The 15,409-nt window shown below is 39.8% G+C and overlaps 2 protein-coding genes across 4 annotated transcripts in view; both read left to right on the forward strand.

Moving 5' to 3' along the window:
- Nucleotides 1-15,409, forward strand: part of LOC139694843 (uncharacterized) — a 257,773-nt gene that overhangs the window by 64,211 nt on the left and 178,153 nt on the right. The gene's annotated exons all lie outside the window — the stretch shown is intronic.
- The window catches only part of LOC139694846 (zinc finger protein 93-like), a 43,531-nt gene that overhangs the window by 11,730 nt on the left and 16,392 nt on the right, over nt 1-15,409 (forward strand). Inside the window, exons 5-7 of the mRNA XM_071593371.1 lie at nt 3,217-3,298; nt 3,416-3,642; nt 12,854-12,979. Of these exons, the coding sequence (XP_071449472.1) occupies nt 3,556-3,642; nt 12,854-12,979 (213 nt within the window). The 5' untranslated portion in view covers nt 3,217-3,298; nt 3,416-3,555. The remainder of the gene's footprint in view (nt 1-3,216; nt 3,299-3,415; nt 3,643-12,853; nt 12,980-15,409) is intronic.

Genomic DNA, 15,409 nt, shown 5'->3' on the forward strand with positions numbered 1-15,409 from the left:
TATCTACCTTCAGAGGGGTGCAAAGCTATTTCACCCATTGGACGAATTCCTAATGTTGACTGTGGCATATGGAGAAGCTACCTTGGACCGAAGCAGCGTGTATTGTTGGTAGAAAATGTTCTCAGAGGGCCAAGAAGATGTGAACGACAAAGAGCATGCTGGACGCCCGAGCACGTCAACAACAGATGATAACATTGATGAAGTGAAGAAAATAGTGTTGGCCAATAGTCGAATCACCTTTAGAGAAGTTGCTGAGGACCTAAACATATCGATTTGCTCGTAGCATTTGATTTTAACCAATGATTGGGCATGACACGGGTTGCTGCATAATGCGTACCAAAATTGCTCAATTTCTACCAAAAAGAGCAACTCATTAACATTGCTAATGACTCTGTCCCCAACCACCCAAATTTGCTCCAGAGGGTCATGACTGTTGACGACTAATGCCCAGGCTTATGGTTATGACGTGGAAGCTAGAGCTCAATCATCCCAATGGAAGCTGCAGCATGAGCCAAGGCCCAAAAAAGTGTCCGTTGAATGTGAAAGTTTTGCTTACAGGTTTCTTTGATTGCAGGGGTGTGGTGCATCATGAGTTCTTGCCACAGGGTAGAATGGTAAATAAGGAATATTACCTGCAAGTTATGCGCAATTTGTGTGAAGCAATCTGCCACAAGTGCCCGGATTTGTGCGAAAACAAAAATTGGCTTTTGCATCATGACAATGCCCCTGCTCACACATCATTACTTGCACGTGAAATTTTGGCCAAAAACAACACACTAATGGTGCCACAGAAAGAGTATGCCCCAGATCTGGCCCCTAGTGACTTTTATTTGTTCCCGAAACTGAAGAGGCACATGAAAGGACGACGCTATGCTACGATTAGCAAGATAGAGACCACATCGAAGGAGCTGAGCAAGATCACAAAAAATGATTTTTTGAAGTGCTTCAAGGAATGGGAAAAACGTTGGTATAAGTGTATGATATCTAATGGGAATTACTTTGAAGGGATCAAAATGGATATTCATGAATAAATGAATAATTTTTGAAAAAATACAAAAGTTGCGATACTTTTTGAACAGACCTCGGATATGTAATACCCTGTTTAGATTTTAACCACTTGCAAAAAAAAATTAAGAATTTTTTGCAATGCTTGTATAAAAGCTGTGGTAATTTTTTTTGTATTGCAATGGCATTTAATGTGTAATCTTCAGCTTTGGAAGTACAGATCAAAGGAACATTGCTATAGATATCAGGAAATAAATTAATAAATAAATTTTTTTTTAATTTACAATGGCTTTTCATGTTTATTGTTCAGCCCAGGCAGTATGGATCAAAGGAACATAGTCATAGATATCAGGAAATTAATATAGACCTGGAAAACCCGTGCAGTTAAGCAGAAGCTCCGTTGAATTGAGTTTTCATAATATATCATTTAATTTTTTTCAAGATTTTGCTGATTCTTCATGATGCTGAGAAGAAAAAGCTTTATATAAAAGTTACAATCTTGGGCACCCTCATGTATGCAAGGGAATGTTCATCTATCTTTCATTCAATTGCTTTTGAAATCCCTTGCATCACTGCCTTGCTATCCTCAACAAAGTACCTCTTCCATTCATTCGACATTGTTCTCCTGTGTGGATATGGCTGAAGGGGGATCAAAATAAACAGACAATAGTCAACTGAGCCATTCATCTCTAAAGATTGACAACAATAATCACAACCTTTTGCTTTTAATATTTGAAAAAATTGATGGAGTGGACAGTATATTATGAAATGTGCAATTGGAAACGACATAGTGCTAGAATAATTTTATTTCATTAGTTAATTTAAATGTGATGCAAGTGATTGCTAATCCAATGTATTGCATTTGAATGATATTAACTTGTGTTATATTAGTCTGAAATATTTTTTTTCCATTATTTTGTACCCATTTCAACTGAGGATATTTTGGGTTTTTGAAAAATATTTGGCTAATTTATGATTTTTATTTGGATGTTTTGTCGGTTATAAGAGGGTTGTTATTTATCTTTGTAGCCTAATAATGAGAAGACAGTAATTTATTGTTGAAAATGACTTGATTGGTTTTCCAAGAATTCTCCATTATAATCAATATATAAATTGAGTAGCTTCAGGCGTGATGTGGTGGAAGTCGAACATAATGAATAACTGATTGAAGCACTTTTCCACACATCGAAACCTGGTTGTAAAATAAAAAATTTTATCAAGTGGAAAAGTGCTTCAATCAGTTATTCATTATAATCAATACACTTTTTCTTGCACTTGAACCAATTTTCGTAACACTCTTCCCGCTCCATTTGAGGTACCTCCAAAACATGGTTTTTGAATGCATCAACAGCATATGCAGGGGCCAATAAACTTTGGCCATGTAATGTTTTCTTAATCAATGGGAACAAAAAAGTCATTTGGTGCTAAATCAGGGCTGTGTGGAAGATGACCCATCAATTTGACATTTTGGCCAGTCAAATCGGTGGTTGTTTCAGCCGATCTGTGAGAGCTTGCATTTTCACGATGAAAAATGATCCTTTATTGCCGCTTCTTTTTCCATATCTCATATGTCAGCAACCACTTCTGGCAAATAAATGCTGGTGTACCATTCAGAAGCCACGGTTCTACGTTGCTCTAATGGTACAGTTGCCACATGTACTGTTATTCTGAAGAAACAGGCAATAATTTATTTTGATGTGCTTCCTGTGCAAATCACTTTTGTCGGAGACCTTTGTCGAAGTCGTCTTAGAAGACCCTTGGATTCCTTTTTTGTTTTGGACTCATATGCATAGATCCAAGATTCATCACCTGTGTAGATTGACTTCATTTTCTTGCTGAGAGAAAATTTTCGAGTCACTGTAAACAATGCAAGTCATCATCAAACAAATCATCATCAGACAAAATGTTCTGAAGAAAGTTACCGTTAGAAGGGTCAAACTTTCAAATGGAAAGGCTTGGCATATAAATAGCAGCCCTCGTACGAGTAAAAAACATGTAAATCTATAATTGGAAATTGTATATCTAATCCATGACACAAGAGTCTGGAATTACCTTTCCTTTAGCAGTGTATTCTCCCTTGATTTAGACTTCTGTCCTCTGTCCCATGCAGAAGAATTAAAGAGGGGCTTCAGTGTATTTTGAAAATTTGTGTGGTATTTGTGAAATGATAATTTTTTTCTTTCATTGGGTGATTCTTCTGATGATCCAAAGAAACCGCACCTCTCGTCAACCCTTTCCACTCTGCCTGAGTCTGTCAGTGAGAAAGAATTGGAGGATCCAGCTTCCAAAGAGGGTAAGGACTCAGTTGATCTTAAGCTATCATATGAAATATGCCAAACTGCCTCTATGAAGTGTCCTGAACCTAGTCAGCTGGAGGATAAACTAATACCTCCCCCACCCTCCTTGTTAGGTGCTCAACAAAGTAATGATCCTGTTACACTTCCAAAATGTGTGTCTCCTGCTGGAAAATCATCAAGTGGATTAGGTTTGAAAGGGGAACTTACACAGCCAGCAGGAAGAAGCTCAGTGGAAGTCAAATCTGTAAATCACATGCCGTCCACTTCTGAGGCATCTGGAAGAGGGGACGGGAGCTCTGGTCATTTGGCATCTAAACCACAGACATCCATGGGAAACAAGGTACTTTTTTTATGCTAAAGTTAGAAAATCATCATTTTTTGTCAGCCCTAGTGTCACTTGTGCGTAGTAATAAGTCTAATCATATAAAATGCTGAATATTATTCTGAGATAAGGGTTTTAAATAAGCTGAAAATTTTCAGGTCATTGTTCATTTTCAGGGTAGACATTATTTAGGATCGTGGTTTACGTTCACCTTTTCTTCTCTTTTGGAGTGAAACCACTGGGAATGCGGATTCGATTTGTGGAAAAGAAAAAAAAGATTCAAAATAATTCTTTAAAATATGAGACATTCATAATTCATTTTTACCAGAAAATTATGGAGAGACATTTGTTTTTACTTACTCTCCAAATTTGTTGAAAATGCTTCATTACATTATCATTACCAATTTTTAGCGAGCTCAGCCAATCTTATTAGAGTGATGCTTCTCAATACACAATGCCACAGAGAACTACAGTATTCATCTCTTTCTCCTTCACAGAATAAACCAATCGGGAATAGGGATTAGATTTGGTAGAAAAAACTAATTATAATAATCAGTTTATTATTTATGATACATACCTAATTCTTTTTTCTGTAAAACTCACGAGATACATTTGTCTTTACCGATTCTTCAAAATATTGCATCATCATTATATAAATTTGTCGCACCTTAAACAACTGCCATATTAGGGTGATGCTTCTTAATGTGCAATGCAACAGTTTCTCATGTTTTAGCATTTTTCTTATTGCACTAAATGATTGTTCCTTAGCAGTCTGACATACTCACCTCCACAACTTCTTCCTGTGAAGTGCATCATAACTCCATAAGCTATCCTTCCTTCGGTTGTCAGCTCCTGGCTTTAGTCCTGCAGAAGCTCATCAATATCATTGGTATCTACCTCCAATCCTAGGAACTTGGCCACAGACAAAGTCTCGTTGATAACAGTCCCTATATCTGCTGTCTCAAATCCTTGAAAGTCATTTTGTCAACACTCTTCGGTCAAGCTTCTTCCAAGGTGAAGTGACAGTTTTGTTGATAATCCCTTCCGATACCTTTTCTATCATCTTAAGGTAGTCAGCGATGTTGAAATGATATATCCCAAACTCTCACGGATTAAGATTGGTCCTTTCAGTCACCACATAACCATGCTCGAAAAGTGTTTTAGTGCTTTAGAGCTTCTTAAAGTTTGAAATAAACTGTTGGTCCTTGGGCTGAAGTAATGAAGTGGTGTTGGGAGAAAGATAATGGATATTGATGAATTTAAACTCCTCTAGGAGGTCATCTTGGTAGGCCAGATGGATAAGCAGGAGCATTGTCCATAACAAGCAAAACATGGAGTGGCAAATTCATCTGAAGCAAATACTTTTTCTCAGGACCAACCACTTAATTGATCCAGTTGTTAAATAGGTCGCATATCACCCAAACCCTCTGGTTGGGCCTCAAAATCACATTTAGCCTGCTCTTCATGATTTTGCATTCAATAGTCCAGTGAGGAAGTTATTGTTCCCGATAAATTGTATATGAATCTTGTATGACCGTGGAATTACATACCATTCCCGTGGAACTAATTAATGGTTTAGGAAAACGTTATCCAGACAGTCTAAACATCTTCTGTGGGTTACTAATGAAGGGTTCATGAGAGGATATCCCTGAGAGTTTTTGTGGGCTAATTTGTGGCATTACGGGGGAAGAATTTTGCTGGTAGATTTTATCGGATCAGTGATAATTCCCACATGGTAAAGGGGAAGGCAGCTATGCCTTAGGGATATAGAAAAATAAGTTTGATTTCTCTTTCAGCTAATGAGGTGTATAGAATCATCAGTAAGAGAAGGGCAAGATGGAAAAATGATTGCTGTTTCTGACCCTGTCTAAATGGCAAAGGTAAATGCTTTGGCATTAAATATAAGGATCAATGTAAAATCCATCCCTGGTTGGTTGGAATGGTTCGAAGTGAGGAATGGAATTTATATTCAAAGGTATATCTGGCGTGTCAGCTTTTGGGTTGATAACTTGGAGTATGCCTATATTTTGTGAAGAAACAGCAAAGAACATTTTTAATGCTTTTAATCCATAGGCTTCAGTGATATTATCTGTTGAAGGATCCATGCTGCTTCGAGGAATCCAGGAAACTGTTTCGCCCCCAGTCCTGGAGGCATCTTCAGGTCAAAGTGATCTGTGTCACAATTTGGTGGCCATATATATACATATGGGAGACGCTGACTGGTTCGGAGTTCTCTGATTGGCTCTGTCTTGGCGGCGAATATGAATCAACCTTTTCCATGTGGAAGTCTGAATGTAGCCATCCTCACAGTTGAAATTGTTAAGATTTTTCATTATTTCTACTGCTTCTCATATGAATCTTGGAAAATAATGCCTCTTGGTTGCCAGCTCAGCCGTTCCGGTGATACACAGTCATCAGCACGTCAGCACTTGTCGTCTGTTTTAATTTTCCAGGCTTCTCCTTGCTATGTTTCTTGGCCAGAATCCTGTCTCCCTTCAACTCCATTTGAGTGATGAAAAGCAAACGACATATGCTACCATACTGTATGTCACCAAAAGGCCAAGGACATGGGCCCGACGTGCATCATCCTGCCTGTGCGGGCCACGAGACCCTGACACTCATTACTAGCCCACAGGGCAATGGTCAATGTTTGGCTCGCCGCGGCGTCACTCCTTGAGGATGACCCACGGGTCCCGTACTTGCTGAGGACCGTTTATAAGGGCCCCATGCCTAAGGTGAGGCCAGTCTTGAGTCTGGCCTCAAATAGAACCGTTGGTTAGGGCGTGCAACCAGTGCGACTAGCTGGCGACCAGCAAGACCAAGCACGGGTTACTGATCGGCTGCGCCCCCAACTTATCCCGTTAAGTGTCCGCTGGAGTTTTATATGTCACGCAAGGGTTTATTGTTCTTGTTGTATGTCGTGTGGGTCTCTAGACAGTAAATGTATTTAAAGTAAGGTTGCCTTCATACATTATCGACCTGACCTTCCACATGTCCATATGTCCCTCGAGACATATTGGTGTCAGGTGTCCCAGTCTCTGTCAATGCCCGGTAGCACCAGAGAGAAAATAATAATAAGGAATACGGTATATATAAAATTAAGATTTGCTCTTTCAGTAATTCGAGGACTATTTTCCACTTCCTCAGAAATGGGTTTCTGCTAGAATGGTTCTCTCTGGCATTGACCGCGTACCGCGATGGGTTTGATGTTGTATGAAGCATTGGTAATATATTTGTAGCCATGGAGTCGTCAATCATGAATTCGTCCCGCTGCTTTCCCCTTCGATGGGAACTGACTCCCCCGCTTCCCGTAAATGTAATGGATTTTACACCTTCTGTAAATAGTATTGACAGTCCTTTGGGATCAGAACCAGTCCCCTCCAACCCAATTCCCCCATCGAATATATTCGGCTCTCAAATTTCATTGATCACCTGCTTTAAGGGGAAGATGACACCACAATAGATACCTTCTTGGAAGGAATTTGGATCGTGAGTGATTTCAGCTATTGGAACGAGTCCCAAACATTACATGCGGCCCGCCTACGTCTAAGTGGAACGGCCGCCGAATTTGCTAACTATAATTCCCATGTCATTGAATCATATGAAAACTTTTCAAGGTATGTGAAGGCACGATTTACCCCTAAAATTTCCAAAGTTTCACAGCAAAAATTGTTCACTAGTTGCGTGCAAATGCCATTAGAATCTGTTTGCGACTATTCCACCCGGTTAAGGTGGATTGCAAGGAAACTCCGTCCTTCATTTAATGAACCCGACTCGGAGGCAATCAAGGTAATGATTGAAGAGAGACTTCTGGCCCAATTTCCGGCAGGTCTTAGAGTGGAAATCAGCCGCTTTGTTTCCGTGCGAAATCCTAGAAATGTATTAGAAGCCGAAGAATTCAGGCGTTTAGACAAGGCTAATGCAAGGAATTATTTATCCATGAATTAGGACGTGAATTTGCTAGCCCATTCTGTAAGGGAGTCTCCTCCTTCCAGTGTGCACAACATGAGCCCAATCCCACACCTAGAATCAAATTTATTTTCCCATCACAACCCAGAGCATTTAAGCTACTCTGCGACAAACCCGAGTTTACGTGATTACCGTGCATGTCAAGCTCAAGCTCCTCCCCCACAAAATTTTGGAATGAACCTCTACCCCGTAAATAATGGTCTCCCACCCCAAGTCACCCACCTAGTTTGCGGTTATCCTAATAACATCAATGCCATGCAGTCAACCGCATTCCAAGCTCCCAGACAGCAACGTCAGAATACCCCCGATCCACGGCCCCCTATAGATGCCTGCAAGTGCTATTGCTGTAAAAAGGTTGGACGCATGGCCAGAAACTGCCGCGCCAAGACACGGAAATGCTTTAATTGTGGCGAGGAAACTCACGCCTCCAGAGACTGCCCCTTGATACGATGCGGTGTGTGTAATCAGACAGGACATCTTCCTATTAATTGCCGTAATCATGTTTTAAATAAGAATTCGGGAAACGTTTAGAACCCGACCCACTGGTCGGGAACGAGGTAGTACTGGCCGTAATGCCAGGAGCAGGAATGACAGTTTCCATTGGAATATAAGGAGTATCGCATAAATTTCTTGTCGATTCCGGTGCTGCAGTAACAATTGTACATTGAAAATGGTTCCCTTTTGACCACCTCAAAATTTTGCGATATGACTCACCTGTAAGATGGGGCCTCCGGGCATCCACTGAAAATTATCGGGCAATGCCGAGTGCTATTTGTAATTGATGATAACTTATACCCCCATGACGCATTGATAATGGATGGGAATTTCCTTAAGTATGATGGCATACTCGGATTGGATTTTATGGTGCGATATGGAAGTAGCATATCGTTGGAAAATTGGAAACTAAAGGTTTGCGACGGACATGAAACTAGACTTGAATCCAATAACAAAAACTCAAGGGTCTTTCCAATTGTAACTGATGATCTAGTCTCTTTTAGTGAATCAGAACCACAAACACATAATAAATTTAATTTTAATCCATGTAGTTTGACTTAGCCTGATGGAGATTTTAATTTATTGGAAACAAAAAGTAATGAGGATAGCATTAAAAGCAAAGTGACTGTAATTGTCGATCTGTTAGGACCCATTGAAGAGGGGTTCAGTGAGGATAAATTAGAAGCCTCAGTGCATGTCATGGACATTTCCGAAGGGAACACTGATGGCGAAATAAATGGAATCACTTGCGTTGGCGGGACAGATTATAGGGTTTCCTGTATGCCACAATTAAGGGATCTGTTTAGTGGGGCACCTGAGGGTCTTTAGTTCACACTAGACGTAGAAAGTGGTTGGATTGTAGTGGAAGAAGAGCGTTGTAGCAGGTTAGATGATGGGATTTCCTGTACGCTAGGTTTTGAAACCCAAAGAGCCACTACCTTAAGAGCAATTAAAGTACCTCCTCATTGAATCGTGGAAGTACAATTAAAATGTACCAATCTATCAAGCAAAGAGATTTCAATTTTTGAAGGGGACCATGATGTATGTATTTTACCTATTCTAGCCTTCGTTTGTGATGATGGTACAAAAATTCCCATTATAGTATATAGTGGAGTCAAGCAATGTTGAATTATGGCCAGAATCGCCCAAGGGCAGTGAATTGATTTCCTTGTTTGAACTAAACACTGTGCATCCTAATAGCGTCGAACCTTTGAAGAAACTCTTAAGTGAATTTGCTGACATATTTGTCCACGGGGACATTAAATTACGCCGTGCTGATGTTATTAAATACACCATTAATGTAGGCCAGGCCATCCCGATTAAAAGGGCGCCCTACCGCGTCTCACATGCCCAAAGAGAAAATTTAGATAAGGTAATTCAAGAAATGTGGGAACAAGGTGTCATCTTGCCTTCATCAAGTCCTTGGTCTGCTTCAATCACACTAGTAAAAAAGAAACCTGTGGAAGGAAAACTCTTGCAGTATAGACCATGCATTGATTATAGAGGCCTTAATAATGTGATGAAAATGTGTTTTTCCATTGCCCAACTCAGACAAGACCTTCCACCAATTAGGCGAAGCCCAATATTTCAGTTCTCTTGATTTATGCAGCAGATATTGACAAGTGGAAGTGGATGAGAATTGCAGAGAATACACCGCCTTTAGCACTCCCATGGGTCACTATCTGTGCAACAGAATGTGCTTTGGTCTCTGTAACAAGGAAAGGCATAGGATTTGCGTGGCGGGAAGAACAGTAACAAGCCTTTGAGACGTTACGAGACCATCTTGTTGAATTCCCTGTGCTGCGATTTCCAGATCTTACTAAACAATTTACATTACATTTTAAACCGTTACATTTTAACTTGCCAAGACCAGTTCACAAGATATCCTGAAGGATTTGCGATTCCCGATGAATCTGCGGAAACTGTAGCCCGTGTTTTTATGTAAAACGTAATCTGCAGGCACGGGGTACCTAAGTATTTATTAATGGACCGGGGATCTAATTTCACTTCCCAGCTCATGCACAGAATTTGCTCCTTACTGGATATTAGGACATTTTGTACCTCCCCCTATAACCCGGCGGCCAATGGTAGATTAGAAAGGGCACACCAATCCTTTTCAGTGGTCATCTCGCATTACTATGTCTCACAAGACCACCTAGATTGGGATGACCACCTAAATTTTGCGCTATTTTGTTACAGGAATAGTAAGCATAGGACTACAGGGTATAGCCCGGCCTACCTTGTTTACGGGAGAGAATTAACCATGCTGTGGGACGACGTTTTGACTCCCACCCAGACCTCCTACTCAGAGGAAACGCCGTGTCATCATCTTGTACAGCGTAGGCTACAAATCGCCTACTCACGGGCCATTGAATATAATGCTCAAAATACTGAGAAGGAGCATAACACGTATAATCGCAATTTAACGATGCCCAGCATAAATGTTGGGGAATTGGTATTGCTACGAAACATTGCGCTATCTCAAGGGCAGGCTAGGAAACTCGTCTCCCGATGGGTGGGACTGTATACGGTCATTAAAGTGAGGAGCTCTGTGACATTTGACATTGAAAATATACAAGACGGTCATAAATTCACAGGGCACCCCAAAAACTTGCTCCACTAACCCCCTGATCCTGAGTACGTTCCTCCCTTTGTTGTGTCTAATGAGAACCAAGACGTTTCTCACAAACATACCCCAAGGCCCGAAATCAACTCCAAAGGAAATCTGTCACAAAACATAGAAAACACATTAGATGATAAATGTTTGCCTTCAGAACAGGAGGGCACGTCCTCAGCTGCTGGACCCCAATATGATCTCAGACCCTTACCGGGCAGGAAAAATAAGTAATTCTATTATGCATTTTTAGCATTGCCCGAACCATATCTGCTGGAACCATCCAGAAGATCATGGATATATTTTGAAGCCTGCTGCTGTCACTCGAGGAGGGAAAATCAGTTCCCGAGGACCACCAACACCAGGCAGGGGATTAAAACCTTCCTGCCTCGGAGCCCTTTTCTCTCCACCCAGAGCGACCCCCTTTTCTTCGGTTTGGGAGGACAACCCCCCCCCCACCCTACGCAGTGCCCATTCACGCCAGGAAGCGGGTTACCACTCGTGGAAGAAGAAGTTTTCTCGCCAAACAACCCCCGCTACTGCCCATCAAAGACTGGCTTTGGGTGCTTAGTGTATGACGTTTTCCCTAACAATTTATCAGTCCCTTATACACCTCAACCCATACCATCGCCCCCCTAAGACCCTCGTACCAGACTCCATCTGTTACAGCCCCCAAGGAATATTGTCAAGTTGAAAGTTATTCCTCCATTCTGCAAAGCCGCAATTGCCAAGGTGACCCCAGGCCTCTCTTTGCTGAAATCCATTTCTGCTAAAAGGAGGCATAATCAGAAACGCCGAGCACTTAACTAAGCACGGAAGAGGAAATACCAGCGGAGCATCTTCTTTTGAGTGCATACTCAGTGACTATGTATAGGCATAGTTACATTATTGTGTGTTAGACCCAGACGCTCCATGGCACCATGTGTATGGTAAAATATGTTAGTGATGAATTGTTCGAAATATTGTATATGTGAATACGGTTCTTTTAGAGACAATAGAAGGCCTTGGATACAAGCTCCCAGCAATCAATCGGTTGTGTGTACTGCTATCAGTGAACTCAGTGAGAGCTGGACTGTTATTTGTACCAAGTAAACAGCTTCACCTTGCTACCGGAGAATGGATTGTGCACATCGACCTACACGTTCCACAACTGTATGAAGCCACCAGTGCAGTGGAGGCTTCTACTGAATTGGGAGGGATTTCTTCTGAATACAAACGAAGGTTGAAGCACAAAATTTTCCTTTTGTGGAAGAATATTTATAGGTTAAGATTTTCTGAAAATAACCCATGCATTTATAGAGGTTTATTTGATGTTTTAGGTTATGTAATGCATTACTTTGCTCCTTCTTGGTGGTGATTCCTAATCACCACCAAGAAGGAACCAATCAGAGAACTCCAGGAGATAACTTCAGGCGTCACTTTGTGGAAACGATACATATTGCAAAAGAAACACTTGGTTTTTCCACATAAAATGTGGAAACACTTGGTTTTTCCACACAATTTTATGTGGAAAAACCAAGTGTTTCTTTTGCAACAAGAGAACTCCAGGCCAGTCAGCGTCTCCTATTATTTACGAGTATAGCAGCCAAATCATGATGCAGATCACTTCGACCTGAAGATGTCTCCAGGACTGGGGGAGAAACAGTTGTCCATCTACACGATTGTAATTCCTGGAAGCAGCATGAATCCTTCATATTTAGTGCTGATTAATCAGCATATTTTTACCCTGTCGTCACAGAAAAGTTTTAAATATTTAAAAATTAATTGTGCTCAGGTAAATAAACTGCAAATAGTGCATAACTGTAATTGCCGATGTCTCGGAAAATGTCTTCATGTTTGGTATCTGTAAATGGTTAAATCCTTACAACTTCAATGTTAAATATTGTTGGTGGAATACACAGAAAATAAAAGACTTGAAATATCAGGAACCTTTCAGCCCTATTGTTAGATTAAGATGAGAAGTTTAGCTGTTTTCTCAGTGTGGTAAAGTATAAGAAAAATTCTCTCATCATCATGGAGTTAGGTCCCATAGGAGATGATTCCATTTTATATGTATAGGTTTCTTGTTTATATCTTTGGAGAAAATCTGTATTGTCTTCAGTCTTATTTTGTTTTCTCTATCTGTGATGCATGCTGCTTGCTTTTTTTCAGAATAAAGGAAAGAGAAGTGAAGTTCCTCCTGAAAAGGAAGAGTACTCGTCATCTAACTCTTCTGATTCTGAGAGTTCTGAGGATTCTGATTTGCTGTCAGATGATGATTTAATGAAAGGGAAAAAGGTGAGCAAAATTTTCAGCTTCAGTTTTTAGAGTATTAATTACATGTTGAGTGGAACCATGTTAGACAAGCATAATTTGTTCTGCAATATTTCTCTTAAAGCAAAGCACGCCTTTATTGAAACATTTATTGCACATAAATTAATGTAAAATACCTTTATGAGTTCCCTGCCAGAAAAAATAAATAATGAGCAAAATTTTTTTAAGAAAATTTTGTATCCATTGTTTAGAATCCTGGGTCTTGCTCATATTTTCTTTTATTGTGGAATGAACTGATCCGGAATGTGCACTCTATTTGTGTAAACAAAAAAAGAAATTAAATAATTAGCATATTATTTCTCTTATTATATTACTATTTGTCATATTTTATTATCTTTTACAAGAAATCATCCTGGAGACATTTGTTTTCGCTGACACTTCATAATTTTGTGAAAATGTGATTTAGTATTATCATCAAATAAATTTATAGTATGAATATCCTCTGCCTGATTAGGGCAATATTTTGCATTGCATATTGTGATGTAACAGTTTCCCATAAAATCCACAACACGCCAAGAGTTGATGCCTTGCAAATATTCTTTTGTATTCAAACTTGCAGTTTTTGTACTAATGTTGTTCTCGTATGTACAGAACATTTCTCTTCCTGAATCACTTGCTGCATTATGTTTTCCTAGAAAAATTAGCAATGTTCATACCTATATCTAATTTTTGTAAGTTTAAATGCAGTGCTGTATTTCAATATTATCTCTTTAGATCTCCTAAGGCTGATCAAATTAAACTTTATGTTTCTGTTCTTATTTTGATAGTGCTGAAAGTTGTATCAAAGTCAAACATTTTCTATGCGTTTAGGATATGACACTCTCATAGAGCTTATGCTCGAGTTCCTGCAGACTGAGTTTATCTGAGTGATGGAAAATGGAAATATAGATATTTTAGGTTAATGTGAGGTGAGATGGAAGGATAGAAGAGATTAGAATAATATACAGTGGCAGGGATGAGAGCCAACGAGAGGTTGCCATAATATTGAATAATGAGGGAGGAAGAAACTTAGTCAACATAGAACAATCAACGGATAGAATATTACTTGGAGAGATAAAAGCAGAGCTGACGAACTTGGTCACTGTTCAGGTACACATTCTACCTAGAAATCGTGAGGAGGAAGAAGTAGATAGGATATACCATTAGTTAGAGGACATAATCGCTTGTGTTCCAGCGGGGAAACATTTGATGGTGTTGGAGGATTGGAATCTGAAGATAGGCAAAGGGAGAGATGTTGATGAGGTGGGGGACTATGGTTTAGGCTTAAGGAATGATGGCGGGGAGAAAGCAACTGAGTTCTGCAGGAGATAGGTGTTAGTCATTACCAACACCGTGTTTTAGACACCCTGGGAGGCATATGTATACATGGAAAAAATACATTTTATGTATATTTCTGATGTAATGAGGTAATTTGTGAGGTTAAAGATGAATGAGAAAATGATAAGGTCAACAATTCTTTATGTTTCTAACAAGCGTAATCTTCTTTCGAGATATGTACGAGGGTGATCCCAAAAGTACCCGACCCAAGTAAGTAAACACAAAAGTTATGGAAAAAAATGTATTTATTTTTCAATATAATCTCCTTTCAGCTCCTTGTACTTTTCCCAGTGATGTTCAATAAGATCAAATACAAATATCCGCCCACCATCTTGCACACATCTATCTCATGTCCTAAATTTCAATAAATATGAGATGTACTGCACGTGAAATACCTACTATGTCTGCTAGCTCAAAAACTTCCAGTCGATGATCATCCAGTATCAGTTTGTGGATTTTCTTCACCATTCACTGTGAAATGCTAGTACAACAAATTCCATCACGGCCACCGTTTTCTAAGCAACGAGAGTCGAGAAGGTCGTCCAAGATCAGTTGTTGTGCCAGAGAACATTGAGGCTGTGCAAGAACTAGTGAAGGAAGATTGTCATATGACTTATTAGTGGAATTGAGGTATCATTGGGGATTAGTGTGATGAGCATCAATTAGATATTACATGAACATTTAGCTGTGAAAAACATTTGTTCGCTTTGGATCCTATATAATTTCACAAAAGCTCAAAAAGATGCTTGTGTGAATTGGTGTAAAGAAATGCTCAACAAATACAATCGTGGTTCATCAAAACCTATGTATAACATTTACGCAAGTGACTAATCTTGGATCTGTGTGTTTGAGCTGGCCTCTATCCACTCCATGGATTGTTGTTAGGATTCTGTATGCAGGTTAGAATTCTGCTGTATAACGGCAAATCCATGTTTGATCAATTGCCATTATCGATGCAGAAAATCTCTTACTTCTCATAAAGCGGGCCAAGCACTGTTTGGAAAGTGTTGTCTGGATTCATTTTGGATCCTCAGTGAGCATGTGCAGCACCCATATTGCCTTAAGCTTTGTCATGGA

The sequence above is a fragment of the Hetaerina americana genome, unplaced genomic scaffold (genome assembly GCF_022747635.1).
Source record: "Hetaerina americana unplaced genomic scaffold, ioHetAmer1.1.p SCAF_57, whole genome shotgun sequence".
In the NCBI taxonomy this organism is placed as follows: Eukaryota; Metazoa; Arthropoda; class Insecta; order Odonata; family Calopterygidae; genus Hetaerina; species Hetaerina americana.